The sequence below is a fragment of the Eptesicus fuscus genome, chromosome 23 (assembly GCF_027574615.1).
Source record: "Eptesicus fuscus isolate TK198812 chromosome 23, DD_ASM_mEF_20220401, whole genome shotgun sequence".
NCBI classification, from domain to species: domain Eukaryota; kingdom Metazoa; phylum Chordata; class Mammalia; order Chiroptera; family Vespertilionidae; genus Eptesicus; species Eptesicus fuscus.
Genome location: NC_072495.1, coordinates 12,448,075 through 12,476,013, shown reverse-complemented (window position 1 = coordinate 12,476,013; position 27,939 = coordinate 12,448,075). Strand labels below are relative to the sequence as shown.

General features: G+C 56.5%; 1 protein-coding gene across 1 annotated transcript in view; it reads right to left on the bottom strand.

The window, feature by feature from the left end:
• HIC2 (HIC ZBTB transcriptional repressor 2) overlaps positions 1-26,151 on the bottom strand; it is a 28,803-nt gene extending 2,652 nt beyond the window's left edge. Inside the window, exons 1-3 of the mRNA XM_054712693.1 lie at positions 25,994-26,151; positions 6,594-6,692; positions 1,725-3,769 (exon numbers count right to left, since the gene is read on the bottom strand). Of these exons, the coding sequence (XP_054568668.1) occupies positions 1,945-3,769; positions 6,594-6,619 (1,851 nt within the window). The 5' untranslated portion in view covers positions 6,620-6,692; positions 25,994-26,151 and the 3' untranslated portion in view covers positions 1,725-1,944. The remainder of the gene's footprint in view (positions 1-1,724; positions 3,770-6,593; positions 6,693-25,993) is intronic.
• Positions 26,152-27,939: the final 1,788 nt, after the last annotated feature.

Here is a 27,939-nt window from a genome sequence, read left to right as displayed (position 1 = left end):
CTCAGTCCCAAAACACAGCCCTCACCACTCGGGTCCCTGAACTCAGGCTGTTTTCAGCTGGAGGGTCTCTGGAAGGGGGAGGGGTAAGGATGACTCCGGAATTTTTTGGTCTGAACTTAAAATAGAAAGAAAAAAAGAAGAGAAAAAAAAGCAAAAGCACGAAGCAAAATGAAGAAGATAAAGCCACCGGCTCAGCCCTGTGGTTTCAGTCGGCCGAGGACAGTGGAGCCAACTTCAGCACCTCGGTCTGGCCTTGTGAGCTCCGAGCCCCTGGAGGTGTCTGAGGCTGGTGGAGAAAACCCAAAGTGCGGGGCGAGGGGTGACACCCAGACAGGGCTGAGCCAGTGGGTGGCAGCCAGCCCCGAGACAGAGTGGCCCAAGTAGGGCCAGGCGCCTTCCTGTCCCCCAGAGGGAACACATCACTTTGGCCAGCCCTGCCCATGCCTCCACACTGGCTAGACGGGGCTGCTCCTTTCCCAAGCTCAAGCTCTTGCAGGCCCAGGGAACAGGATGGGGGCGCTCACTTCCGCCTCATCCTAGTCCTGGCAGGAGCTGAAAAGAGCTGGCTCCCATCTCCCCGTTGCCCAGTACCTGGCTCCCCCGGGGCTGGAGCACTCACACCCTCACCTGGGCCCAGACTGGAGTCGTGTGGGCTCCCTGGCTCAGCAGACACTCAGAACACCCTCAGGGTGGCACGACTAGCCCTGTGCCCAGGAGACGCCCACACATGAGCAGAGACTCCGAAGCTGCAGGAGCCCCACGGAGAGCGTGCTGCGTGGGGCCCAGGGCTGTGCACTAACGAGAGGAAAACAAGTGTCACTGCCTCAACTGCCAGTCACCGACGTACTGTTCTTCGTGAATTTCAAGAGGTAGCAAAAGGTCAGAAGTCTCTCCACCTTGACAGGTAAGGAAGAAGAAAGCGCAACATCTGTCCACTCGCACTGCGCATACCACACACACAAAGTAAAGGAAAACGAGTACCGACGGCCTGGCACCCAGTCCAGCCTCCCCCCTCCCCCCTCGAACCCCAGACCTTCCAGTTCAAACATTCACATAAACCTTACACTGGTTTTTCTCTTAATAAAAAACAAGTACCTCTAAACAAAGATTCCTCAGAAACTATAGGAAAAGCACTCTCTCTCCTGAGGCAGCCGAGGTGGGCTGGGGCCCAGGGAAGCCTTTGGCCAAGAAGGGCTTCTGGGGCCTGAAGGGGTGGGCGCCCCGAAGCCTGCAGCCAGGCGGGAGGGGCGACTGCCCCATACATTCAGTCTGCAGACCCAGGCTCAGCCCCGAGGGGCCAGGAGGAAAATAAACTCTTGTTGGTTTTGGTTTAAAAAACAAAACTCACAAAGAAAAAAGGAACAGATCAGTAGGAATAACAGCAACACCGGCCCAGAGGGCTCTTTAGCTGTGGAGAGGTAGGCGGTGAGGGCCCCCCTGGCTCGAGGGGGGGGGCCTCCATCGCCCCCATCCAGCACTGCTCCCTAGAGCCAAGGTGGCCCACACAGACTAGCACTCCTGCATACAGGGACACCCCCTGGCCACAGGCAGCCCTGACCCTCCCAGCAGAGAGAGGTCCCCACTCCCCCTGCTCAGACCTGACCTGTACAAAAAGGCCGAGTACGACCCCGACCCGTGACCCACTCCCACAGGCCCTATGGCGGCCCTGGGAGAGGGGCAGGGGCCTGGGCGGGATCTGGAGGTAGACTGCACACCCACAATACCTTTGGGGCTCGGGACCCGGCCTTCTTCTGCTCTCTTCCCTTGGTACAGACTGTGGATTAAAGCTCTGGGTAGTGGGGGCTGGCTAGAGGTGTCACCAGGAGCCACCCCCACTAGATTTGGGGTCCGGGCCTGCCCCCTGGGCCTCCTCACTTCTTTCTTCCATTGTTCCCAAGGGCGAGTCTGCAGAGCGCGCCCCGGGCTGGAGAAGGTCTTTGGCTTCTAGGAGGGGGAAGTGTGCATGCGCAAGTGGCTGATGAGGTTGCGCTGCTGGGTGAACTTGCCCCCACAGAGCTGGCACTCGTAGGGCTTCTCCCCCGAGTGCACGCGCATGTGCTCCGTCAGGCGGTACTGGCGGGTGAAGCGCATGCCACACTCATCGCAGGCGAAGGGCTTCAGGCCCAGGTGGCTGCGCATGTGGCGGGTCATGGTGCCACGCTGCGTGAACATCTTGCCGCAGATGTTGCAGGGGAAGGGCCGCGTCAGCCAGTGTGTCTTCTCGTGCTGCCGCAGGGTGGCCGGGTCCTTGTAGGTCTTCTCGCAGACCGAGCACTTGAAGGGCCGGGGCTCGGCTGCGTAGGCTGCACTGGGCGCCGACAGGTCCTCCGCCTCCTCCTCCGCACCCCCACTGCCCGTCTCGTAGGCGCCCTCCTCCTTGATGAACAGCTCCTCCTCTGTGTGCGTCTCCACGTGGGCGTTGAGCTGCTCGGAGCTGGGGAAGCCTTTGGCGCAGGGGATGCACACATACAGGTTGTCCCCATAGGACACTGTCTCGTAGCCTTCCTGCCGGTACATATAGTGGGCGCTGGCGTGGCCACTGCCCCCCTCACTCTCACTCTGCCCGCTGTCCTCACTCGCGTCCTTGCCGTTCTCTTCCTCCTCCTTGCAGGGGTATGAGGGCTCCCTGTAGGGCCCGCTGGGGCCGCCCCCTGCTACACTGCTGGCCAGGATGCCGTTGGGAACCCTGTCCCCAAGGCCTTCGCTCTCTTCCCCCGGGCAGGAGCCCTTGGGCCCCACTTCCCTCCGCTCAAAGGGGGAGCCTGCCACGGGCTCCTTTTTGCTCCACTCCTTCTTGCGGGCCGAGTGCCGGAGGCCCTTCCGGGGCTGCCCGCCAGGCGCCTCCAGCAGGCTCAGGTGGCTGTCCTCGGGCCCCTCCAGGTCCATGGGCTCACTGGGGGCGCCCCCCAGGTCGGCATAAGAGGCACTGTTGGCAACGGGAGGAGCTGAGGCCGAGAGGGGCGAGCCATGCTGACTGTCACTCAGCTGGGCGGGATCATCTGGGGTGAGGGGGGGAACAGGAGTGGCGGGGGGCAAGGGCGGGCTCTTCTTGGACAGGTCCAGGCCCAGCTCCTGCTCGCAGCCCCCACTGCTCCCATTGGTGCTGCAACTGCCCAGGCCGGCCTCCCCACCGGCTGGACAGACGGCCCGGCCCAGGCTGTGTGCACTCTCCTGATTGGAGCTGCCGAGGAAGAGCTCATCATCTGAGCCTTTGGCCTGGGGGAGCTCCTGGGGGGTGTGGGCCCCCTTGCGCCCATCCATGAGCCCCGGATACCGAGCCTGGATGACAGAAGCTGTGGACAGCCGCTGGCTGCGGGGGGGCCGCCCCATGCCAGCAGCCCCCACCCGCCCAGAGCCGAAAGGCTTGCCGGCTCGCTTGAGCTTTCGACGGCAGAGGGCTGCCAACTCGGGCAGCTGGAGGTAGCTGGCGGCAGTGAGGAGAGTGCTGAAGTTGGGCTCCGCTGGCTGGTCGCTGGGCAGCAGCTTGCCCGTGTAGATAAAGTCCAGGATCTGCTGGAACACTGTGGAGCTGACCATGTCCGTGTCCAGGTTGATGAGGTTGTCGTGCAGGACCAGGGACTTGAAGTAGATGCTGCTGGCGGCCAGGACATTCTTGTGGGCCCGGAAGATGGAGTTCTCCACCATGATGATGACATCACACAGGAAGCCCTTTGTCCTCTGCTGGTTCAGCTGCAGCAGGAGCTGCTTCGAATGGCTGGGCAGCTCCATGTCAGGCCCCATGTCCCCACGCCCTGCCCACGCGTACCACCTGCAAGCAAGAACAGGTCTGTGAGAGGTAGCTGACCAGGACCCTAGTGCAAGGGCTCCAGGCCTGGGTGGGCCACAGTGGCACTCAGAGAGGCCTCTAAGCTGACCTGGCCACTGGCCACCTCCTCAGGCCCGTACACGGGAAGGGAACTCACACTGGCCGCCTCCTCAGGCCCGTACACGGGAAGGGAACTCACACTGGCCACCTCCTCAGGCCCGTACACGGGAAGGGAACTCACACTGGCCACCTCCTCAGGCCCGGTACACGGGAAGGGAACTCACACTGGCCACCTCCTCAGGCCCGTACACGGGAAGGGAACTCACACTGGCCACCTCCTCAGGCCCGTACACGGGAAGGGAACTCACACTGGCCGCCTCCTCAGGCCCGTACACGGGAAGGGAACTCACACTGGCCGCCTCCTCAGGCCCGTACACGGGAAGGGAACTCACACTGGCCACCTCCTCAGGCCCGGTACACGGGAAGGGAACTCACACTGGCCGCCTCCTCAGGCCCGGTACACGGGAAGGGAATTCACACTGGCCGCCTCCTCAGGCCCGTACACGGGAAGGGAACTCACACTGGCCACCTCCTCAGGCCCGTACACGGGAAGGGAATTCACACTGGCCGCCTCCTCAGGCCCGTACACGGGAAGGGAACTCACACTGGCCACCTCCTCAGGCCCGTACACGGGAAGGGAACTCACACTGGCCACCTCCTCAGGCCCGTACACGGGAAGGGAACTCACACTGGCCGCCTCCTCAGGCCCGTACACGGGAAGGGAACTCACACTGGCCACCTCCTCAGGCCCGTACACGGGAAGGGAACTCACACTGGCCACCTCCTCAGGCCCGTACACGGGAAGGGAACTCACACTGGCCGCCTAGCACTGACTGCCAGAGAAGGGGCAGCGGCACTGGCCCCATCTGCACTGATGAGAAAGCGAAAGCAGGACAATGGAAGTCACTCCATGCCAAGTAGAGAAACTGGGATTGAACTTGACTTCACAGCCCATGGACCATCCCGCACTAAAGGAAGTCCACCACAGGCCCCCAGGGACCTAAAACTGACAGCAGAGGATTCTGAGGAGCTGGGAAGTGGCAGGGACTGAAGGGAGCAGGAGCTCTGGGAAGGCCAACTTCCCATGTGAATATGCAGCGACACAGCTTTGAGGACAAGCTAAAAGGCCAAATTTTTAGGTGAAATCTCCCAATATTTTTTAATATACTTTTATTGATTTCAGAGAGGAAGGGATAGGGGGAGAGATAGAAACATCAATGATGAGAGAGAACCATTGACTGGCTGCCTCCTGCACACCCCACACTGGAAATCGAGGCAAGGGGCCCGGCAGGGAACCCAGGCAAGGGGCCCGGCAGGGAATTGAACTATGATCTCCTGGTTCATCGGTCACCACTCAACCATTGAGCCATGCCCCACCGGCAAATCTCCCAATATTAAAGGAAGGTTCTTTTTCTTCAATGCCCTGTGAGCCAAACCAAATGTGCAGCCTCCAGCCTGTGACTTCTGCTTTACACTGCTGCCTCTTCAAAACCCTACAGGCTCCCCAAGCTTTCAGACTTGCCAATGTATGTTACCGCCGCCCAGACACTGCAGCCCGCAGGCCGTCCCTCACCTGCCCCCAACTCACAAGCGATTCGCCCCCTGGAGGCCACAGAGCGCTTCCTGGCCTGGGTCTCTGGGTGCCGAGTAAAAATGTGGCCTGGCCACACCACTGGCACCACATGGGCCCTACCCTGGATCCTTTCTGGGCAGGGCTGGCCTTGATAGACTGGCACAGTCACTAACTGATGTCATTAAGTACCAAACAGCAGAAGCCCCTGGCCTCATCAGGAACCCAGCAGGCTGGGTGTGTGGCAGTGTGATCACCATACTCCCACCCCAGAGTGGCAGGGCCTACAGCACAAGGTCGTGGCTCCCTGCCCCTCCAGCCGCTCAGGGAACATAAAGCCTTCCACAGGCAACTCTGCCACACAGCTGTCAAAGGTACTCTCACCCCCTCTGCTCAGACCTCAATCTCTGAAGTAACTGAGTGCTCTGAGCCTCACCTCACCTGGGACCTCCTGCTCCTACCAAGGCACCCAGCTCTGCCTCCCTGAGGACAAAGCCTGGAGGGATCGTGCCCACCCTGACTCCCTGTGACACAGATTCCTCTGGTGCCTGACCCCCGCCCCACAAGTGCCCTTGTTTACAAAGATTAAAAACAAAACAAAAAACAAAACAAAACACCCTAGCAACCACTCAAACCCCAAAAAGGCATCAGAGCTTTCCGTGAACACGTGGGTGCCAGGCTGCACCCAGGGCCTGACAGCAGGAGGCAGCAAACGCTTGCTAGACAATAGCAAGGCTGCTCAGTTGGGACTCGGAGGCTGGGCCAGGTCCTATGGGAACCAACCTTCCCCTACTCCCTGCCCCACAGCCAGCCAAGCAGGGACAAACTGCCCTAGGCATGGCCTCCACATTGGCTAGAATACCTGGCCCCAGGGAAGTACAATCAGCTCCACCAGCACCCAGATGCCTGGTGCTCCAAGCCTGTCAAAGGGACTGGTGAGGGCAGGAGGTCCCATCCTCCAGAGCTGTGAGTCCACAATGAGCCCCTCCTCCCCAGACCAAGGACAGCGGGCCCAGCCTCCCCTCTGAGCGGCCCGTGCTGCCTGCACACAAAGGACTGCAGGCCAGGACACAGGCTGAGAGCTGCAGGGCTGGGTGGGCCTCCCAGAAACCCCCAGCAGGAGCAGGTGGACGATGCCCTCCCTCCCCAAAGTCTCCCTCCCACTCCCCACCCTGCCAGCTCCCTGTCCCAGCCTACCGGAGTGCCAGGGGCCCAGAAACCATGTGAGCAGCAGCGAGCAGGGGTGGCCTCCTTGAGCGCGTGGCCTCCCTTGGGGGTGCATCAATGCCCGGTCACCTGGAGAGAAGATGGACACGGTCACCCAGACAGCCATCATGGGGGCGGGGGAAAATGAAGCAGAAGGTGCCTGGTAGTCCCTGAGCCCATGTTCCCAAGAAGGTCAGGGGGTTTCTCTGGCTGGGATGACAGGGGCAGCCAGCTGGGAAGGAGACAGTGGCCACAGTGCCCTGCCAGCAGGCCCAGTGGCCGGTTAAGATGGCAGGTCTAGGGAGCTCAAAGGCACTGCACCCGCTTCCCACCCGGGAGCTTTAGGGTACTCCAAGGACCACCTCGGCCTCGGGAGCTGGAAGCAGGCACAAATTCACGGCAGGCATGATGGCAGGAGGCCTGGGCAAGGCCCTTCCCCGCCGGCCACATTTACATGACAAAGGGTCAAAACTGGAGGCACTGGTGCAATGGGCTATTTATAAGAACCAGTCTCAACCGCTTCAGGCTCTCCTGCCTCCTTCCCTTCCAAATCTGCTCTTGCCCCCTCCCTGCCCAGAGGGCCCAGCCCCTCCTGCCCAGCCCAGCCTGACCACATGGCCTCCCCTTATAGGAGTTTTCGAAAGCTTGGCCTTTCAATACCACCCTGCCAAAGCCACTGGCAGCAGCTACCAGATGCAGGTGGGCTGCTTCTGCCCCCAACTTTTCAGGTCCCACAAGAGGGGGTTCCTGAGGTTCTGGCTCCTTGTACACCACTCCAGTGGGCAGACCAGGGCTCCCTTGGAATGGAGCCAGGGTGGGGGAGGAGGCCTGCAGCAGCTTGGAGCCCATCCCTGCCTGCCCTTCCCCCGCCCCCAGGGCCAGGGAGGCTCAGCAGGTCCCTCAGGAATGTGACCAGACCCGGGGGTGCGGGTGCTGGGAGGCCTCAACTCCAACCTGCCAGCTGTCTCTCTGGCCCTAGCACAACTCCCTTCTCACAGAGGTGGCCCAGGGGGAGGGGGACTCGGCTGGTCAGGGTGGTTGGTCTGGGACCTCTGATGACCCAGAGAGCAGCAGAACCAGCTCTGTAGGTACAGCTGCCTGTGTGGAGTCCAGGCTCCCCCAACCCCCATGAGGCCAGAGTTGGATCAGTGGGACAGAGCCTGAGGCCAGAGACAACCAGTAGACAGAGCTGAGCCCAGCCTTGGGAAGGAGAGCAGAGACCACTGCAACACTGAACAGGAAGCCACAGCCAACCAGATGCTCACCACACAGCCCTGTGCCACCCTGCCCAGAGCATCCTACCCAGTGGCTTCCACCTCAGCGTGTGCCAGACCCTGCAACTAGGGGTTACTTGCCCTTGTCAGAGACCAGGCCAAACTACAGGGCAGCTCAGGGAGTGGGTGGCAGGACAGGACTTGGACTCTCCGTGGGTCCCCGCTGCCCAGCCCTGCCAGGCACGGCACTAGCGAGGGGACAGCTGAATGACTGATCAAGGTCTCCTGGGCTGGGATAGACTCCTCTGGTGCCTGACCTCACCACAGGCACGCTCAGCAGAAAAGAGCCGAGCCAAGTCGCTGCACCCTCCACTAGGTGGAGCCCCGGCAGAGTTGGCTGCATGATGCTGTCCTGCCACCCAGGCTGGGCCAAGTGTGGGCCACCACTGTCTACAAACAACAAAGCAACATCACCAAAGAGGCAGTGCCTCCCGCTGCAGGGCCAGGTCCCTATGAACCACTGCTCTGCTCTTCCCAGCAAAATGACCACAGCCAGAGACCTCTGCCCTCCCACTTACCTACGGGTGTGGGGGCAGGACGCACCCGTCCTAGAGAGGCCACAGCCTGGGGAGTGGAGGTTGCCAGGTTAGTAGAAGCAAGACTGGGGGCTGGACCAGCAAGCTGGCAGCACAATGGCCCAGTGGATCGAGGAGCTGATGCCCAGCCTGGCGGGAGCCCACTTCAGGCTAGGATGAGGACGCCGCCTGGCCCCCAGCAGCAGGCCCATGCAGTGCCTATCTGCCCCAGGTCAGGCCAGCTGCCCAACCAGATCACTGGCTCCAGGAAACTAGAATCTGGGGGCGGGGGGACAGTCAGGTTCTCCTCTATGGCCTACACCTGGACCATTCCAGGTGAGTGGGTAGGTGTCCCCAGGTGGGCTGACCCTGGCAGGGAAGGGCAGGGACACAAGTCCCTGGGGCCAGCTCTGCCCTCTTGTGAACAAAAAGGGTGTGTGGGAATGCGCAGAGACCAGCCTGAAGCCCTGGATCACCTTCCCAGGTCCTTGTTTACAGAATGGTCACTACCCACCTACTCAACAGGCAGCTACACCATGAACTGGGACAGGTCCCTGCCCAATTCTCATTTCCTTTCCTCCCCGTCCAGGCCCGTGCCACAGAAAAGTCAGGGAGGCATTCTGCCCCCTCATCATCATCACCCCCCGTAACACACACACACACACGCACACGCACACGCACTCACAGCAGGCACAGGGCCCAGACGCCACTGACACCTGAGGGAAGGCTAGGTCCTTCTCGCTGAGCCAGAGGGAGATGGCAGAGCTCCTCACATCCCATCTGCTGCTCCTTCCCTGCCTACGCTCCTCAACCAACTGTATGAAAGGCCCCCAAGGCAATGGCACCCTGTGGAAAGAAGCACCTGGGGGCACACACGGCCAATTGCTAAATGAGGCTGTACCTGGGGGATGGAGTTACACATTTATGTCAAGTTCTAGAGTGGGCAGAACTAATCCATGGTAGAAACAATCAGGAAGCCTGTGGAGGGTGAGCTGAGCGTTGCCTGGGAAGGGGCATGGAACTTCTGGGGTGAGAGTCACTCTTGGAAGGAGTCTGGACTAAGGCAGATGCACTCACTAGTCAAAACTCAAAGGGTCCCTTGAAATTTGGGTACCATGTTATATGTAAATTTTCCCTCAAACAGGAAAAAAACAAACTCCCAACAAAAGGAGAGAAAGAACAGGCTTTCAGAGAACATGCCTGTGTCAGGAGCTCAGCATTGACGGGTGCTGCCCTACACCCACCGCACCGCCTCCGCCTCCGTGTCTGCGGGAAGGCAGCAGACACTGCCCAGAAGGTACAAGCAGCCCAGGATCCAGAGGAGCCTAAGGCCCAGCCCCCACCCCCCCACCGAACCTGCACACCCACAAGCCCAGGACTCGGCTCATCCCATCTCCACGGCCTCCTCTCTACTGAACCGAGGGTTCCTCCGTGAAGCCTTTCCCGTCCCAACAGGCAGGAGCCTCTCCCCGGCTCACACTGCAGAGGCTGCACCTCAAACTGCACATCTGCCCTGTGAGAGGGCAGCCTGCCTGCCGGAAAGGCTCTGGAGTGCTACCTCTACCTCCAGGGACAGATAAGACAAGGTTGGGGCGGGGGGGCGGGGGGATAAGCAACTTGTCAAGGTCATAAGAGCAAGTGAGTGGTCGAGTGAGGACTAAGTGTGACTCCAGAGCTGCAGTCAGCTTTCCCTCCCCCAGGGACAGATACAGCACTCCCTTTCCCGGGCAGGAGCAGGGTGCCACTCACAGCAGACCTGCCCTCCACATGCAGGGCCTTTCACAGCAGGGCCTCACCTGGGCTGTGTCCTTCGACTCAGTGTGAGGGCCCATGGATGGCCCAGCAACCCTACCACCTGGGGCAGTGAGGAGTTTCAGGCTAGAGCCTCAGGCAGGTCCCATCACTCAGCCTGCTTTGGGGGTGGGGAGCAGGGAACAGCTCTGGCCTCCATGACCTCTCTAGCCAGTCCCTCCAGGCAGGGCTGGTGATGGGTGGGACTCACGGCTCTGGGCAAGCCTAGCCGTGTGTAATCCAGCCCAGATCTGGATGCCGGCCAGCAGCTCCTGGCTCTTCTCCCAGACCATCGTCCTGGAAAGCAATAAGCTCCACAAATGCCAGGAGACCAGCGCTCCCTCCAACGCAGCTTCTAAGACATAAACACTTGGGTTTTACTCAGCGCATTGGTGACGTGGTGATGGGGGGCCCTGGGCTGGCTTTCTTCTCTAACTCTCGGGCCAGTCTTGACACCCACCCACTGGCTCACCCTGCCCCCTTGCAAACAAGAGGGAGTCTGGAGGAGAACTTGTGAACTTGTGATCAATGAGGGAGGTGGCGTCCACCCTAGCCTGACTACCCTGAGTCTATCCACTGAAGACCCCAAGCTGCCCATGCGCTCCAAGTCCCTCATGGGCCCCAACCCGGTCTGTGCCACTCCAATCTGAAAGGTGACAACGCTCGTGGGTACCTCACCACCCGGAGAAAGTGCTGCTCTGAGGGGAGATCTGGCAGGAGGCTCCACCGCACCAGCCCAGGCCCCATGACCCTCAAAGCCCTGCTTCTCCAGAGAGCCTTGGGTCCTCTCCTCCTCCCACGAGGCCCACAGCCCTCACATCACTTCTGGCTTTGGTGCCATCAAGGAGAAATGAGGCCAAGACGACCTGGGGGATCTGCAGATGGATTTCCCTTCCTGGAGCTGGCACCACTGGCTGGCGAGCACCAGGAAAGCGGAAGGAGCACCAAGGACCACTGGCTGGCAAGCACCAGGAAAGCGGAAGGGCAGGGTCCGGCCAGAAGGGCCCCAGGCTTGATACGATTTACCCAAAAGTTCTGAGTGGGCCCCAGACCATGAGTACTACTGGGAAGAGGCAGGTGAGCGCTGCTCAAAGGGGAATAATAATTACTTAAGATTATAATTATTATTTAAAAACCATGTTCTCCTCCAGACTCTGTCCCCCACATTGCACTGCCTCCTCAGGGGCCTGAGCTGCTGGCAGTGACAGAAACAGGAGGCCGGGAGCCGGCGAGCCTGTCGGAGGCCGGCAGGGTGAGTGTGCCAATAGGACAGCACAGCAGGGGAAACTGGTCATCCTGTCAGTCCAGGAACGAGTGAAAACCCAGGAGCCACGTCAGCAAGGAGGCAGACAGGCCCGGGATCTGGTTCCTGTGCCCCCAGTCCACTTCCTGCTAGTCCTGGTTGTCAAAGGGTGAGGTACAAGGACCAGCAGCAGCACCTGGGACTCTAAAATGCAGATGCTCCGGTCTCACTCCACACCTCAGAACCAGAACCCACATTTTAACCACGGGACCCACACACACATTCAAGTCTGGGAAGAGCTAGGGTGGGTGGTATGCTTTCTAATGCCCAGAACGGACTATGCTCTGCAAGCAGTAAATGCTCCTCTGACGGGTGTCAAGAGGAAGGAGACAGTTCCAAAAAAGGAAGACGCAGTTTCTCACAGATACAAGCCCAGAGGGTAAATAATAAAATCAGGGGTCCTGGAATGTGAGACAGAGAGGCTGAGCCTGGTTACCACCGGCATCTGGGAGCCAGGATGGTGGGCAGGGGGTTCTGGGTGTGGGCAGCAGGCAGAGGACACAAGGAAGGGGATGAAGGACAAGCAGGGACGGCGGAATGGTTAGGTAGGTGGAAATTCCACACACAAGGAGCTACAAGGACACGCTAAAAGGGCACTGGAGAAGCGAGATCTGCCCCCTGAAGGGCTATCTCGATCATCTCACCTGCCCCAGGACACCCTTCCGATGAGATAACTGAGCCCCAGAGGGAGATACAGTCAGGGCTGAGTCATAGAACTGCCGCTGCCCAGCCCAGGGATCTGGGAAAGAGACTCTCCAACTTTATAACTTCAAAAACAACCCTAGGAGCCAACAATTTCTTATGCAAACTGCAGGAGGAACCACCTCTCAATGTGGATGAGTCCTTCCCTCACCCACATCATTGTCACAGACTGGCAAAAACTGAGGCAGTCTGGCATTAAGGAACGCCTGCCCTGCCCCACAGCATGGCATGACCCTCCTGGCTGGGAGGAAACCGAGCCGGTGTGCTAAAGGGGAATTAGAAAAAAACAAAACAATACTGATGCCAGACAGCAATGACGGGTTTTAGTTGGCTGGACAAAGCCTACAAGAATTATCTCCCAGGGAGGAAAGAGAAAGGTCACATTTTAAAATAAGACCAAGACTGAAAGCATGCAAACCTTGTGGGTCAGAAAGCACACTCCAGGTGACCAGCACCGGAAACCCACTCAGGCAAGCACTTGCAAGCCCTGCTCCTGCGGGGGAGGCAGCTGAAGGTATGGAGACTATTACCCACCTATCGGTGAGCAGGACTGAACATTTACATTAAAACGTATGAATTTGCCTTTTATAGGTCAAAAATAGTTGATTTTGGCAATGTCACAGTTGACTTACATACACATATATGAGTCTCTCAAGTATACTTTGACCAAAGAAGCCAGACCCAAGAAACTAGGAGGTACAATTCCGTTCATGTAAGTTCAAGTTGGAAAGCAAGAACCCAGGGGCTAGGGGTGAGAGAAGACAGTTGGGGGTGGAAGAGAAGCGATGACTCAAACAACAAACAAGGGCTTCTGGGGTCTGTTTCTTAATCTGGATGCTGGTTACACAAGCATGTCCATCTGTGAAGAATCCTTGACGCTGTCACTCGTGACTCTGCACACTTCTTAAGGGATTCAATATAAGTGCACAAACACCTTTAAGAGAGGAAGCAGGGTCTGGTCTTGGACCCGATTAGCAAGTAGGTCAGAGCCAAGCAGTAACCTCCCTGAACCCCCAACTAATAATAATCACAAGACAAAATAAAAAATAAAAAAAGAGGGAGGTGACCAAATCCAGGATGGAGTATCTGTCTTAGAAGAGGGAACTCTATGGACAGGCCAGGAACCCACAGGAAGCCTACAGACCACCTTAAATTCCCTTAGTAGGGGGCAGACCAATGTCTGCCATGCAAAGGAAACTACAACCCAATGATGTCTTTTAATCATCCCAGCGTCTAGCTGATACTGCCTAAGAGAGAGAAGGGCTTTTCAGATGCTGGCAGGCAAGCCCAGGAGAGAAGAGGAAACTTGGGGTACAGCAGGCTAGTACCAAACAACTCACAGCAAGGTCTGAGCTGGTCCTGGGCACAACCAACTGGGCATTTCAAAGGGAAGAAGCCAGGAAGAAATGGATGAGGGAGGCCCTCAGGGCCTGGGGTCAAAGGACACTGCTGCTGGGCAGGACAAAGGAAAGCCCCCTTGCTCCCTCCTGGACAATCAACCCCTCCAAGCCCCCAGAGGTTCAAACAAAGAGCTTAAGGAGCTAAAGCCAATGGCAAGGCCCTAGCTGGTCTGGCTCAGTGGACAGAGCACTGGCCTGCGGATTGAAGGGTCCTGGGTTCGATTCTGGTCAAGGGCACATGCCCAGGTTGTGGGCTCAATCCCCAGTAGGGGCCATGCAGGAGGCAGCCGATCAGTGTTTCTCTCTCATCACTGATGTTACTACCTTTCTCTCCCTCCCCCTTCCTCTCTGAAATCAATAAAAATATATTTAAATAAATAAAGCCAATGGCAAGGATCAGATTGTTGTAATCCAAAGGGGGTGGGGGAATAGACACACCTGGGGCATATACACTGGAGTTTTTAAAAAGCTGTTTTTAAGGATAAAATTAAGGAACTGCTATGGAAAATAGTACGATCTGTGGCACTGGTGCCTGAAAAGCCTCTAGGTGTAGCGCTTGACAGAAGAGGTCTCACTTGTCTAGCAGGTAACTTGAAGGGTCCAACAGAGGCCAAGAGCTCAGAAAGATCAGACAGAGGGCTCCACTCAGATTGGGGCGGGGGGGCGAGGACAGGGGAGGATGCTCACAGGATTTCACTCTACTTTTGACATGGAGTCTCGGAGGTGCTAGAAGAATTGTTTAGCATTAAGAAGCTGGATTTGGAGACAGAAAACAAAATAAACAGGCACTTCTCTACCTGGAGTAGTAGAGCAGGGGGTGTGTGAAAACTGGGCTACTGAGGAGGCAGAAAAAACCCAAAATCCTGAAAACAACTCAGAAGCTCCCCTCCTGCTGGGCCACGTGGTGCAGTGTGGGACAGGGCCACCTTGGAACACTCCAAGTGGGGAACAGGAATGGCAGCAACAGCACTTCAGTGAATCAAAAAGAGAGATTCGTGTCCAGCTCTGTGCATGCTAAGCGACAAGCCGCATTTCAAGAATCCAGACAGCCCCAAATTCAGAAGAGCAGTGACTTCTGAGGGAGGCAGGGATGAGCACAGGGGGGGGTCTCCAGGGCTGGGGGGCTGTTTCTCACATGGGGTGGGGGAGCCAAGAGGTGTTTTTCCACTCGTTATGCGTGTATGTGTGGGTATGTCATTTACACTCTCTGGTTAACACTTCTGTCAATGTCCTGGAGCACAAGCTACTGAGAAGAAGTCCCACAAGGAAGAGGAGAGGGACACACAACTTCTAGATCTAGGGAGCCCAGCGAAGGCTGTGTGACGTTTGCTGAGCATCCCCTCATTATCGCCTGACCCAGGCACCCCAAAAACCAGCAGAGCCACACAGCTGTGCAAATACCACACCAATGAGTAAACAAGGGCTTCAGAAGGTCAGAGATGCCCAGAAAACAGCACTGTCCTAGTGAACAGAAAGCCTCAGAAGCCAGGGTAGGGCCTCCATACCTGGAGGGCCAGCGGGCCTCATCCAACGAGAAGGAATCCCAGGGCTCGTCCCAAGAACGGGAGGGTAAGAAGGGCAGTTCAAGCCATTCCAGCCCTAGCCGGGTTGGCTCAGTGGACAGTGTCAGCCTGTGGACTGAAGGGTCCCAGGTTCAATTTCAGTCAAGGGCACATAATTCAGTTGCAGGCTCCATCCTTGACCCTAGACAGGCCCATGCAGGAGGCAACCAATCAATATGTCTCTCTCACAGATGTTTCTCTCTGTCTTTCCCCCTCCCTTCCTCTCTCTAAAAATCAATAGAAAAATATCCTCAGGTGAGGATTAACAACAACAAAAAAAACATTCCAAGTGAAAATATCAAAGTCTAACACAAATCTCCCCTCTGCAACTCCCGCCCACTCCAATTCCAAGTCCAATCGACCCTGGGTTATCTTCTTTCTTAAACACCAATCTCATCAAGTCACGCCCCTACTTACAAGTTTTCAATGGATTCCTAAAACCTGAATAAAGTCCACACTCAGGCCTGGCCTGCGCAGTGCTTCCCAGAGGGGCCCCCAGCCCACTCTCAGCTGGGCCCCTTCCAGTCACGCCTGAGCGCCCCCTCCTCTCCTAAGGCTGTTCGGCATTTCCCTCCTCCCAGCCAGTGTCTGCAATAGCCACCCCGCTGCTTCCCACTAGGCACCGCACCTTCTGCCCATGCTCTGCTCCCTGGCTCCCCAACCGGCTCCCAAGGTTAGAGACCCTGAGTCCCACCAGCCCAGTAGCCACAGCTGCACCTGGCATGCAGCAGGCCCTCATAAACATTTATTAGGTGAACAATGCCAGTCAGGAAGAAGCAGTGCTGAGAAGAGATGGGGTGAAATAATACAGGAGAGAAGATGAGGTGGAGGTGGTGAGGGGGGAATGATAAAGGAGAGTAGCCCAGAGCCCTTCCTTGTCAGCAGTTCCAAAACTGTGGTTTACATTCTTAAAAATCAGTTAGGACTCCCAAAGAACTTTTATGAGGCTTATATGTTACTGTCTAGTAGATGCTACTGTGTGATTGATTATATTTACTATTCTATTTACTGTATTAGAAAAATTGGCACTATAAAAATGAAAATTTTAATTGATCTCAAATATCAAAACAACCCATTTTATATTAACATAAATAAAATTTTTAAAAAACAAACTCTTGCCCTAACCGGTTTGGCTCAGTGGATAGAGGGTTGGCCTGCGGACTGAAGGGTCCCAGGTCTGATTCTGGTCAAGGGCGTGTACTTTGGTTACGGGCACATCCCCAGTAAGGGGTGTACAGGAGGCAGCTGATCAATGTTTCTAACTCTCTATCCCTCTCCCTTCCTCTCTGTAAAAAAATCAATAAAATATATTTAAAAAACAAACTCTTCTAGCCCTGCCTGGTGTGGCTTAGTCGAGTTGTGTCCATGCACCAAAGGGTAGTGGGTTCAATTCCCAGTCAGGGTACATGCCCAGGTTTTGGGTTCGACACCTGGTTGGGGCGTGTCCAGGAGTCAACTGATTAATGTTTCTCTCTCTCTCCCCCTCTCCTTTCCTCTCTCTAAATCAATAAAAAATAATAACAACAATTTTTTAAACTACTCCAAATGAAAAAAATATTAGTGAGAAGAGTGGCATTGTTTTACATTTTTGCAAATCTCTCTAATGTTTGGTTTAATAGAAGTAACTGGATTCCCATATCTGCTTCTGCGTTCAGTCTGTTAGGCTATGTGGTTTTGATTAAAGTCCATGAAGTCATTTGACCCTACACAGATAGAAGGGAGGAGTATTTTAATAACCTTTTCGGATATGTGGCTCTTCTTCATAGATATACACTAAAACTTGACAAGAGGTAGTTTCTTAAAAGTTGCAATGTAGAATCTGAAACTGTGGTCAGTGACTTATTCATATCTGGTTATAACAAAAATCCACTGGTCTACCCTGCACTCATATTCACCCAGGATTTTGTAACATCAACCACTGGTCATTTGGAAATATTGGTTCACTGAGTTAATCATAGCTCCTAAATGTTTTCACCTATCATTACTCAGCACCAAAAAAGTCCACATTAAGACCACCGCTTAATTTCTTTAAGACAGGCTCCTGGTGACACATAGTTTTCCAAAATTCTATTTTCTCGTGACAGCTCTTTCACCAGCAACACATATTTTCAGTTGTGACAAGGCTCCCCTTGTTCATTCTAAGAAAATGTCTGACAAATTCTGAGTGAATAACCACACCTCGCCCGTCAGTCGCTCATTCAAGTGAAAACAATGTTCCATGAGGAAGAGCAGCTGGTCCCGCACACAGCCCGCCCGAACGCGAGTGCTTCTCCTCTCTGAGCCTGAAACGCCTCCCGTGCACTCGCACCCCCATTTTGTCACTCAGAATACCGGAGACGTGGACTCCAGGGTCTAGACGTACCTGCCCATGGCACTAGGGGAGGGGGCATCCACTATGCAGTGTCAACATGGGACAAAGACCAGTAACTTCTAAATGTTATGTAAAGGGTCTTAGGGACCCCCAGGGATCTGCAAAACACTCTATAGCTGACAATTATTTGAAATATTTCTACCAACCCATTTTACAGACATGGAGAAAAACAAATTTCACACCAGAATCTTCTTCTTCCTTTTTTTTTAAATTATATTTCTTTTTTTTAATATATATTTTATTGATTTTTTACAGAAAGGAAGGGAGAGGGATAGAGAGTTAGAAACATCGATGAGAGAGAAACATCGATCAGCTGCCTCCTGCACACTCCCCACTGGGGATGTGCCCGCAATCAAGGTACATGCCCTTGACCGGAATCAAACCTGGGACCCTTGAGCCCGCAGTCCGACGCTCTACCACTGAGCCAAACCGGTTAGGGCTTAATATATATTTCTTTATTGACTTCAGAGAGGAAGGGAGAGGGAGAGAGAGAGAAACATCAATGATGAGAGAGAATCATTGATCAGCTGCTTCCTGCACACCCCCTACTGGGGATCGAGCCCTTGGCCAGAATCAAACCTGGGACCCTTCAGTCCGCAGGCTGACGCTCTATCCACTGAGCCAAACTATCTAGGGCCAGAATCCTCTTAACCAAACAGTGAAATCCTGGATAAGACTCCTGCCAAACCTAAGAGTAATGAATTTCAAACAAATAAAAAGGAAGTGCCATTTCAAATGGCATTCTCAAATACTCTTAGAAGCAGGTGGGCACAAACTATTAAAGGACCCCTCAAGACCTGTTAACTCACAGAGCAGGTAATACGTCAAGAGGCAAGCTGGGCCTCTGTAGGCTGTGGGACCTGAGCTGGGTGTTCTGGAGGTAGAGGTGGTCGGTGGGGGAGGGGTGTTACAGGAAGCAGGATGTGCATTCTGCCTGCTGGGGGCATGAAGTCAAAGTCCCCTCCTGTCCAAAGCGGCTAAGCCAGCCCTGCTGCCCTTATCAGCGTCAACACATGCATGGAATGTGGGACTTTGGAAACGATCCTCTCCACTAGGCCTGCACCCCTCTGGGGCTCAGGCTGACCTACCGCCATCAAAGGACGACCCGAGCCCAGTGCTCAAGCCACCCACTCCTGGAGAAAGGCACCTGTTGGTGGGGCCCAGGGCACCTCAGGAGGTTGTTGGTGGGCCCCTCCCTTGTTGCCAGGATTGCCAGACCCTCTGGACCCATCTACCAAGAGACAGCCTCACACGGCCGAGAGGCCACCCAGCCTGCATCCCCAACACCATCACCGGCAATGCCTGAGCACCTCCTGTTTGCCCACACTGAGGGAATCCCCAGAGAAGAAAAGGAGCCCAGCTCTGAGTTTCCGGGGACACCGTCCCCCACATGCTCGAGTTTCCACAGGGCAGAGGCTTCTAACACGCCAGAAGGGAAGGAAGGAGTTGTGTGACTAAAAGGATAAGAATGGCCAGAGAGTCCTCTCTGCCCTGCAGGTCCTGGGAGAAGGGGGAGGGCACTTGCTCAACAGGCTTGTAATGGTCCTTCCCCAGCTTACGAGGGACTACCCTTCAGCTCCTCCTCCAGTTCCAGGAACCGGACTCCTTGGCTTTGTCCAGGCAGCCACCGCACCACCCCACTCAAATGAAAACCCAGGCTGTCTTCTGGCCAAGCACTGCCCACAGGAAGAGCCCACACATACATGTTCAGTGCTTCCACGCACGTATGAGTGTGTTTCTCACACTCTTAGAACTTATCTAACCACTTCCTAGCTGTAACTCAGATGTAAGGAGCCTCCCACAAGGCCTAGCATGGGGTACGAGTTCAACAGTGAGCTCCAGGGACCTCTTCTGCCACTCTTTTCTTAGCATTGTCAGGAACTCGGCAAGAACCATCCTCCTCCCAGTTTTCAAAAGAGTCGTGTTTAGCACTTGCCAGACAAAAAAAAACATCAGCTGCCTCTTACCAAAGGGCAGGGGAGGGCCCTAGCTGGTTTGGCTCGGTGGATAGAGCGTTGGCCTGCGGACTGAAGGGTCCCAGGTTCGATTCCAGTCAAGGGCACATGCCTGGGTTGAGGGCTTGATCCCCAGTGTGGGGCATGCAGAAGGCAGCCGATCAATGATTCTCTCTCAACATTGATGTTTCTCTCTCTCTCTCCCTCTCCAGACTTCCTCTCTGAAATCAATAAAAATATATTTTTTGGGAAAAAAAAAAGGGCAGGGGAGGGATGGAGTGGAGAGGCAAAAGCCCTAAAGTAGGCAGACACCCATCCCCAAGACCACTCCCTGTCAACACAGCCCCCCGGGTCCACCTACCGACCAAGATGTGCGCAGGCAGAGAAGGAACGGAGGGAGGACATTCGGACTAGACCCCACACCACCCGCCTCCTACCTGACCCCCAGCCAAGATCACTCTCAATCCCATCTCCTTCACTTCCTTCTCGAGGACACTTCCTACCCAGGACACCAACCAGGGCCACAGCACCCCACCCCACACCCAGGGGCCTTGCCACTCACCTCACATGGTAGGCTGCCGGGAACAGGCAGGGGTTGTCCTGTGTCCTGTCAGCCCACAGATATGAACTAAACCCCAGGAAAGCCCATTGTTCCGTCCCAGCAAAGGGGGCGGGGCCGGGCAAGCAGGCCTTACCTGAAGCTCTGCCTCCAGTGCCCCTCCCACTCTGCCTCCTGGCCCTTGTGAGTGGCCCGCTCACCACCTTACCCAGATAACAGCCCAGGAAACTAACCTCAGGGACCAATCTCTCTCTCTCCCAGGGACCCTGAGGTGAAAGAGAAGGGACACAGGCCCCAAGAGTCTCCAGCAGTGGCCACAGCAAGCTTGTGAGGGAGCCACAAGGAGCCCAAATGCCACTGTGTCAGGTCCTGGGAGGGTATACAGAGGCCAACCAGGTCCCCAGGATGCAACCAAGAAACCAGGACAGGCAGACTCTGAAGGCCAAGCAGGACCAAGAGTCCTGGAGTCCCTCCCACTGCCACCCAGATAAGAGGGACCATGAAGAGTGAGCCCCCTCTGTACCTGGTGCTTCTCCAAGACCCTGGTAACTAACAAAGAATCAGCCTGCCTTGTTATGTGACTCCGACCCTAGGAGTCCATCAGAGTAAAGCAGTTGTGACCACCCTAGATCACACCTACTGGTCTATTTGGACTCTAACAGGACAATCCCTGCCTGTTCCTGGTGAGTCTATTTGGACTCACCACGTGCTGGATTCTATTACTGACAAAGATTTATCACCTGCTAAAGTAGTGGTTCTCCAATTTGGCTGCACACCAGATTCATTTCAAAGGCTTTAGGACACGAGTATGCCTGGGCCCACCCCAGAGATGGGCTGGCCTAGCCTCTGCCAGCTCCTAGGTGACCCTGATATGCAGAGCTGAGAACCCGGGCACCAGCGGGCAGGCCTCAGCCAGGCAGCACAGGTAACAACACAAACTCAGTGGCACAATGTGTACAGGGGCAGGCCACTAAAGCCCTGTCCCTTCTCCCAGCCATCAACCCTACTCTCCCTTCTCATTCATTTCAGGAACAAGAATTCACCAACAGCTCATTAGCTTGCAAAGCAAGGAGGGAACGGCAACGAGGGGACAGGCCTCTCCCTTAAAGAGCCTGCAACAAGCTGATGAAGAGGCCAAGAGGCCAAGGGGCTCAGAGCTGTGTGGTGATGGGAGCAGCACCTCCACCCATGTGGGGCGGGGGATGGTGGTGCTGTTCTCAAGGCACTGGGTGGCCCCACACCCGCCGAGAACCCACCCACCCAGAGGAGCTGCAGGCAAAGCAGCCTGAGGCCTTGGGAGCAGCCTTGAAGACCAGGGAGGAGCCTGCACAGCGGCCACGCCTATGCCACAGCCAGCAGTCCTGCCATCTCCACAACAGGCCAACTCCCCAAGCTAGAAGCTCCCCCTGAGCCAAGCCCAAGCCCCACCTTTCCTTAGTTGCCCTTGGAATTGCCATGTGATGGATGCAAAGACTAGGCCACTTGCCTTTCCAAAACCCACTGTCCCTTCTCACCCACACTCCACGTGCTCCAGTAAGTGGGTTACCTTCAAACAGGAACAATCTCACAAGCAGCAGCAAGCCCTTTGGCCAAGAGGCAGCTGGCTGTCCCTTCTAGCCGGACCTGCTCTAACCCCAAAGCGACCCTCCCTCCTCCCCTCCACCCACATGGGCATTACCATGAAAAACCTGAAAACCCAAGTCAGAAGGAGGGGCTCTGAACTCCTTCCAAACTGTCCCCGGCAGTTTCTTAGGGTCACTCTCTCCATTCGGTCGAGGTACCCATACCCCGGCCCTTTCCTCCTGGACTGCGGTGAAGCCCGGAGTCAGCTCCTGGCTTTCTCTCCCTTAGCCAACTTACTGGGGGGCCCACACACAACTCCCATCCCCACCCGCTCTCCTTGCTTGGCCATTCCCAGCTCAAACTGGGCTCCGGGCTGAGCTTGCAATCCCTCTCCAAGCCCTCCCCCAGCACAGGTCCCTAACCCTTAGGGCAAGGCCCCTCCCAGGAGGAAGCACAGCATGGTGGTGCCAGGCAGAGTCAAACTGGCCGGGCTGGTTTACAAGTCCCTAACCAAGCCCCTAACCTGGAGTCAGGATTGTCGTCGTCTTGGGGAAGGGGCTCTCTGTCCCGCCCCTCCCTGCTGGGATCTCAGACCGCGCCAGATTCCGCACTACATGGGCCCTCACAGGCTCTGGAGTCAAAGGCATTTACCCTCCAGCCCCAGCCTGACCAGCTGCTTACTTACAACTTCAGCAAGTTATTTAACCTCCAAATCTCATTGTCCCCTTTGTAAGAGGGTACGATGGTGATTCAGGTGGGAGCCTTGTTGGGAGACAACAGATCTGTGAGCACCAGAGAGCAGAGACCAACCTGGTGAGTCAGGCCACAGGGGCTGGTTGTGGAATGAATAAAAAGCTCATGAAAAGCCTCAGGTGCCTGGCACACGGTGGGTGTTCCTGTGCTAACTTCTGTAACAGCACCTGCTTGCCATGCTTTTGTCAATGCTCTGCTGTCTCCCCAGCCACACTCCACACTGCTTTACTGACACTGAATACACTCCCCATTAAAATCCCTCTCTGCCCTAGCTGGGGCTCAGTGGTTAGCGCATTGACCTGCAGGCTGAAGGGTCACAGGTTCTATTCCGGTCAAGGACATGCACCTAGGTTGCAGGCTCTATCCCTGGCCCCATCACCCCATCAATGTTTCTTTCTTTCTTTCTTTCTTTCTTTCTTTCTTTCTCTCTCTCTCTCTCTCTCTCTCTCCCCCACCCCTTCTTTTCACTCTCTCTAAAAAAAAAATCAATGGAAAAATATCATCTGTTGAGGATTAACAAAAACACCTCTCCTCTAGCCAGCCTGAACTCAGCATGGCATCCATGGCTCTCCTCCAGCCCAGAGCCGGCCCCTCCCTCCATGCCTCACAGCCACTATCCCTGTGGTGCCCTGTGAGCTCCATTTGTCACGGTGCCAGTCCTTATCGCCCCATCTTACAAATCATTTGTTTGCTTGTCTGTCTTCCCCAGGCTGAGCTCTGGAGGGCAGCGATACGTGAATGTAAACTCAAGTTCTGTTTCCATTTTAGAAACAGGGACACTAAGGCTCAGAGAGTTAATCACTGTCCAAGGTCACAGGGAGAATAAACGGCAAAGCCGGTGTCACGCTTCAGACTTTCTAAGCCCAGTTCCCTTCTCACTGCCCTCCAGGAGTCTCTCCTCAGTCAGGATCCAAGAGCCAGGATGGCAGGAACCTGCCTTGTCAGGTGAAAGCTGCCTCCCAGGCATCAGGCAGGAAGGAGAGCCCCCACCCTCCCAGTGATCACTTCCCGGGGGCAGTGGCCCTCAGACCCAGTGGGCCAGGCAAGCAAGCTACAGGGTGGGGCTGACTGCTAGCGGCCAACAGGCCAAGCAAAAGGGCAGAGCCACAGGTCCCCTGGGTAAACTGAACTTTATTCCTTCCTCACTCCTCTGACTCTCCAGAACTGCCCAGCCGGCCCTTCTCCAGGAGTTAGCTGCTGATTAAAAGGCACTGAACCCACCCCCAGATCTGACCCTGGCAGACAATAAGGACTCCGGGAAGGCAGCAGGCCTGTCAGCTCAATAATGCAAAACCCTGTTGCTCCGAGTCCACGACAGCTGACTTCAAGTGGATCGGAGGCTGCGTGCTTATTAACGAAATGAGAAATCTGATCTATGGAAAGAAAACACTACGTGAGGATTCATCCAGGACTGCAGCTTGTGGAGAAGGCTGGGCTGCCGGCCAGGGCCAGGGAGCAAGAGCAGGATCATGCCTACCTGTCCCCGGAGCAGGTACCAAACAGCAGGAGGGGAGCATCACCTCGGCCCCACCTGCGCCTCCTCCACCTTCCAGCAACAGCCGCAATCATTTCGGTGTTGCTTTAATTAAAGGCCTTGCTCCCTCAGGCTGCTTCTTCCTCTGCACAGAGCCAGCAACCAGAGGGAGATTTTTCTTTTCAGGAATCGCTTGTAAAAGCTGAGTGACTAATCTACAAGTCCTAACAACTGGCAGGAAAACACTGCAGGGAAGAATTCGGGGCACACACCAGCACTCGAGTCCAACAGCCAGAGAAGCTTGGGCAACAGGCTCTCGGTGACACCCCAAAACAGACTTGCAGGAAGCCAGGAGCCAAAGGAAAGCAGACCAACGTGGGAGCTCTGAATCCCAAGGCAGGCAGGCATGTGGGGAGCCCCCTCCCAGCCTCTGAGTCCATGTCCTGCCCCTGGTACACAGACATTTTCACAATAAGCCCAACTGCGCAGCACGGAAGGGTCACTCAAAGGCACAGTGATCTATGCTGGCACCGAAGGACTCGGTTCAACCCTCAAGTATCAACCTCCCACCCACCCTCCCACTCCCACCCATGAGCTGAGAGCCCTCCAAACCAGCAATCGCACCACACAGCTTTGTCTCTGGAGGCCAGCCTGAGGCCGCCCATCTGCTTTTTTTCAGACCACTCAAACAACCCTGCTCTGCTGAGGACTCTCTCCTGGAGCCAGGGCCACAGACCGGCCACATGGCCCGTGCTCCTGAAAATGTCTGCTGAGAGGCCCAGGGAGTCCAGACACTGGCAGATGGGAATGGAGAGGAAGACGGAAAGCCAGAAGCCAGGAAGTAATAAATGCTAGCTCCAGAAAGGTTCTGGGTTTGGGTGACCCAACTCCATCCCTCCACCCAGGGGCCCCTGGAATTCTCCCCGCTGCAAGATCAGCCTCGAAGCTCTGGAGGCCCCTCCACTACCTGCCAGCTCCTCCCTCGGTTCGAGAGGCACAGCAATCCCCCCATCAGTCAACAAGCCCCTGCCACAGGATTCCTATGGGCAAGGCGCTGCCCCTCCCCCCACCACATATGTCAGAGGGGTGGCCTCCCTGGGTTACACCCCTCCTGCTATTGGGGGTGGGGTGGGGTGGGCCAGGAACCTAGCTTTCCAGATGTGCTTGGCAACTCCTACTAGAAAAGACACTGGAGGTGGAGGGGGTAGGAGAAGGCATAGATAAATAACTTCAAAACCGTTCCCAACCCATCCGAATCAGCACTGGGTCCCCTTCCCCAGGCAGTCCCACGCGGTTCTGGGTGGGGCCGCTGGTAGCATTATCAGGCCCGGTTCCCTCCTCTCCGTAAGTCATTGCCCAACCTCCCTCCCCCGGCCCCCCAGGGAGAGGCATCCCCCACCCCCGCCGCCACCCCCCACGAGCTAGGCCTGTGTGAATATGAACAATCTTGGCAGATAAACAGAGAGTGACAAGCTGGGGCCCTTCAGTCCCCTCCCTCTGCCAGCCGACCCCCTCCCCCAAGCCCATCTCTCTTCCTGCCAAGCGGCTGCCTACAGATCTGAGATCTGGGGGCAGGGCAGCGAGCCTACCAGCGGCAGGACCTGGCGTTCTGGGAGCGCCCCCCCCCCGCCCCCGCCCCGCTTGCCCCTGCCCTTGCCAGTCTTTCTATGGGAGGGGGCAAGAGAGGATCACAGAACTGCAAGGCCGCAGTTCTAGAAATAGCAAAATCCCCCCGTGAGGGGCGGCCGCAGGCGCAGGGCCCTTTGCATAATGGGAGCCCGCCCGCCTGTCAGGCAGCGCAGCTCGCCCGACGCAGTTCGGATTAGATTGCTAATGAAAAGGCACAAAGAGCCGGCGCCCGCTCGCCCGCTGACCCCCGCTCGCTCCAGAGACCTGCGTCCCAGCCCGGCGCGGCCCCGGGGGCTTTGTGCCCGGGGTCCCCCGCCGCCCGCGCCCCAGCGGACACCCGAGCCACAAAGCCCGGGCAGGCTGGGGCCAGCCCCGGGGGGTCCGCGTGCGCCCCGCCCAGGCCCGGCGGACACTCGCGCCCCTCCCACGCGCGCAGCCCCACGTCGGCCGGGCGCGCGCCCGCCCACGCCCCTGTCCCCGGGGGCGCGCCCCGCCGTGGCCCCCCACCCGCGCCCCCGGCCACCCCTGACCGTCCCTCACCTTATGTGCGTCGGCGGCGGCGTTCCGCCCGCCAGCCGGCCGGCCCTGCTTGCGGCTCCTCGTCCTCGGCGCCAGGCCCGCGCCGCCCTGTCCTCCCGCCGCCGGCCCGGCTCCCCGCCCAGCGCGCCCGGAGCGCTGCTCACAGCCGCCCGCCCGGCGCCATCTTGGAAGCTTGTGACGTCGGTGCCGCCTGCTCACCCCTGACCCACAACTGAATGGGCGAGCGGCGGGGCGGGGCGCGGCGGGGCGGGGCCTGGGTTGGGGGCGGAGCCTGGGCGGGGGCGGGGCCGGCGGGCGAGCGGTCCGAGTGCTGGGCGGGGTGGGCGGCCGCCGCGCAGCGCCGTGGGGGAGGGGCGCCCGGGAGGAGCCCCGGACCCCAACCTAGGGCGCCCCGCCTGACCTGGACTCCAGGTGCGGAGGCTGAACCCCTATCTCGCCTCCGAAACACCCGGACCGCACCCCGGAGAAGGGGACGCTGAGCCCCCACAGGCCCAGCTCCCGCCCCCACATTCAGAGCTGACCCCCCTTGGAGCCTGACCCTGACCCCTCGGAGCCCCCCATCAAGGAACCCCTAACGCCCTGCGCCCCACTGCCAGGACATCTCACCCCCGCTGCATGTCTCCCGCAGAGACCCCACCTTCAAAGCGCAGCCCCCCGGGACTGCAGGCTGCGTGGTCTGGGTTCCTAGGGAGCCCCGGGCTGTTCGGATCGCGAAGAGAGTCTAGCTCCCTACGCGGACCCCAGCGTTTCCTCGGACCTGTGCCCGCAGCCCCGCAGGTTGGCCCTACCTGCTCGGAGTTCGCGATCATGCGGTGCTCAGCCAGCCCCTTCCGGTGACCGCAGCCCCTCGAAGGCCCCTGGGGTCAAGCGCCGCGCCTAAGGTGGCCCGCCCGGACCCAGGCTCGTGGCGGACGATGCAGATGGCCTGCGAAGGGGCCGGAGCTGGCCCGGAGCCGCAGCCACTTCTCGATTGGATCTCATTCTACTTCCAACACCAAACAAAGGAACGCACTGCTGTCAAAGTCTGAGCGGAACCCAGATTTGCCAGGTAGAGAAATTATACCCTCGCACTAGTCAAGGTTGAAAACCAATTCAGGAACCCCTCGGGAAGGCTGATTATGTGACCGTTCTTTCCAAATTAATGTGTAAGTTTAATCCTAACAGTAGGACATTTCTTAGACCTAACAAAATTCTAAGTTCACCTGGAAGAATAAATAGCCAGAAACAGCTATGGTTTTCCCTTTTGGGAACAAAAAAAAAAAAAAAAGAATGAGGGTGGACTTGCCATAACAGATATTAAAACAAAAAATAAAAATAAAACAAATTATGGCCCTGGCCAGTTTTGTTCAGTGGTTAGAGTGTTGGCGGGTGGATGGAAGGGTTGTGGGTTGGATTCCCAGTCAAGGGAAGATTCCCGAGTTGCAGGTTCCATCCCCCACCCCGTAGGGGTGCAGTAGGGATGTGTGCATGACAGACACAGCCAATCAATGTGTCTCTCTCACACCGATGTTTCTCTCTCTCTCTCTCTCTCTCTCTCTTCCCCTCCCTCTCTCCCACTCTCTCTAAAAATCAATGGAGGAGATATCCTTGGGTGAGGATTAACAACAAATTATAAAGCAACTGCAGTTATGCAGACCAAGGAACAAAATGGAAAGCCTAGGAACAGATCCTAGAAATAATAAATGAAAAAGGAAATATCCAACATCCATGTAGAAGGAGATATCAAATATGTTGAAGAAATAAAAGGAATTGTCCATGAATAGAGCTTGGTAGAGGACTCACTATTGGAAGAAACTACTGAAAGAAAAATGTCAATGCTCTACTAACAAAAGGCATGCAAATTAAAACCACAAGATGCCAGGTGTTTTTTTTTTATTTGTACCAAATTAGAAATCAGTTTCCAAACCTTTAAACATAGGCAAGGGTCTGATGGGTAATCACTCTCA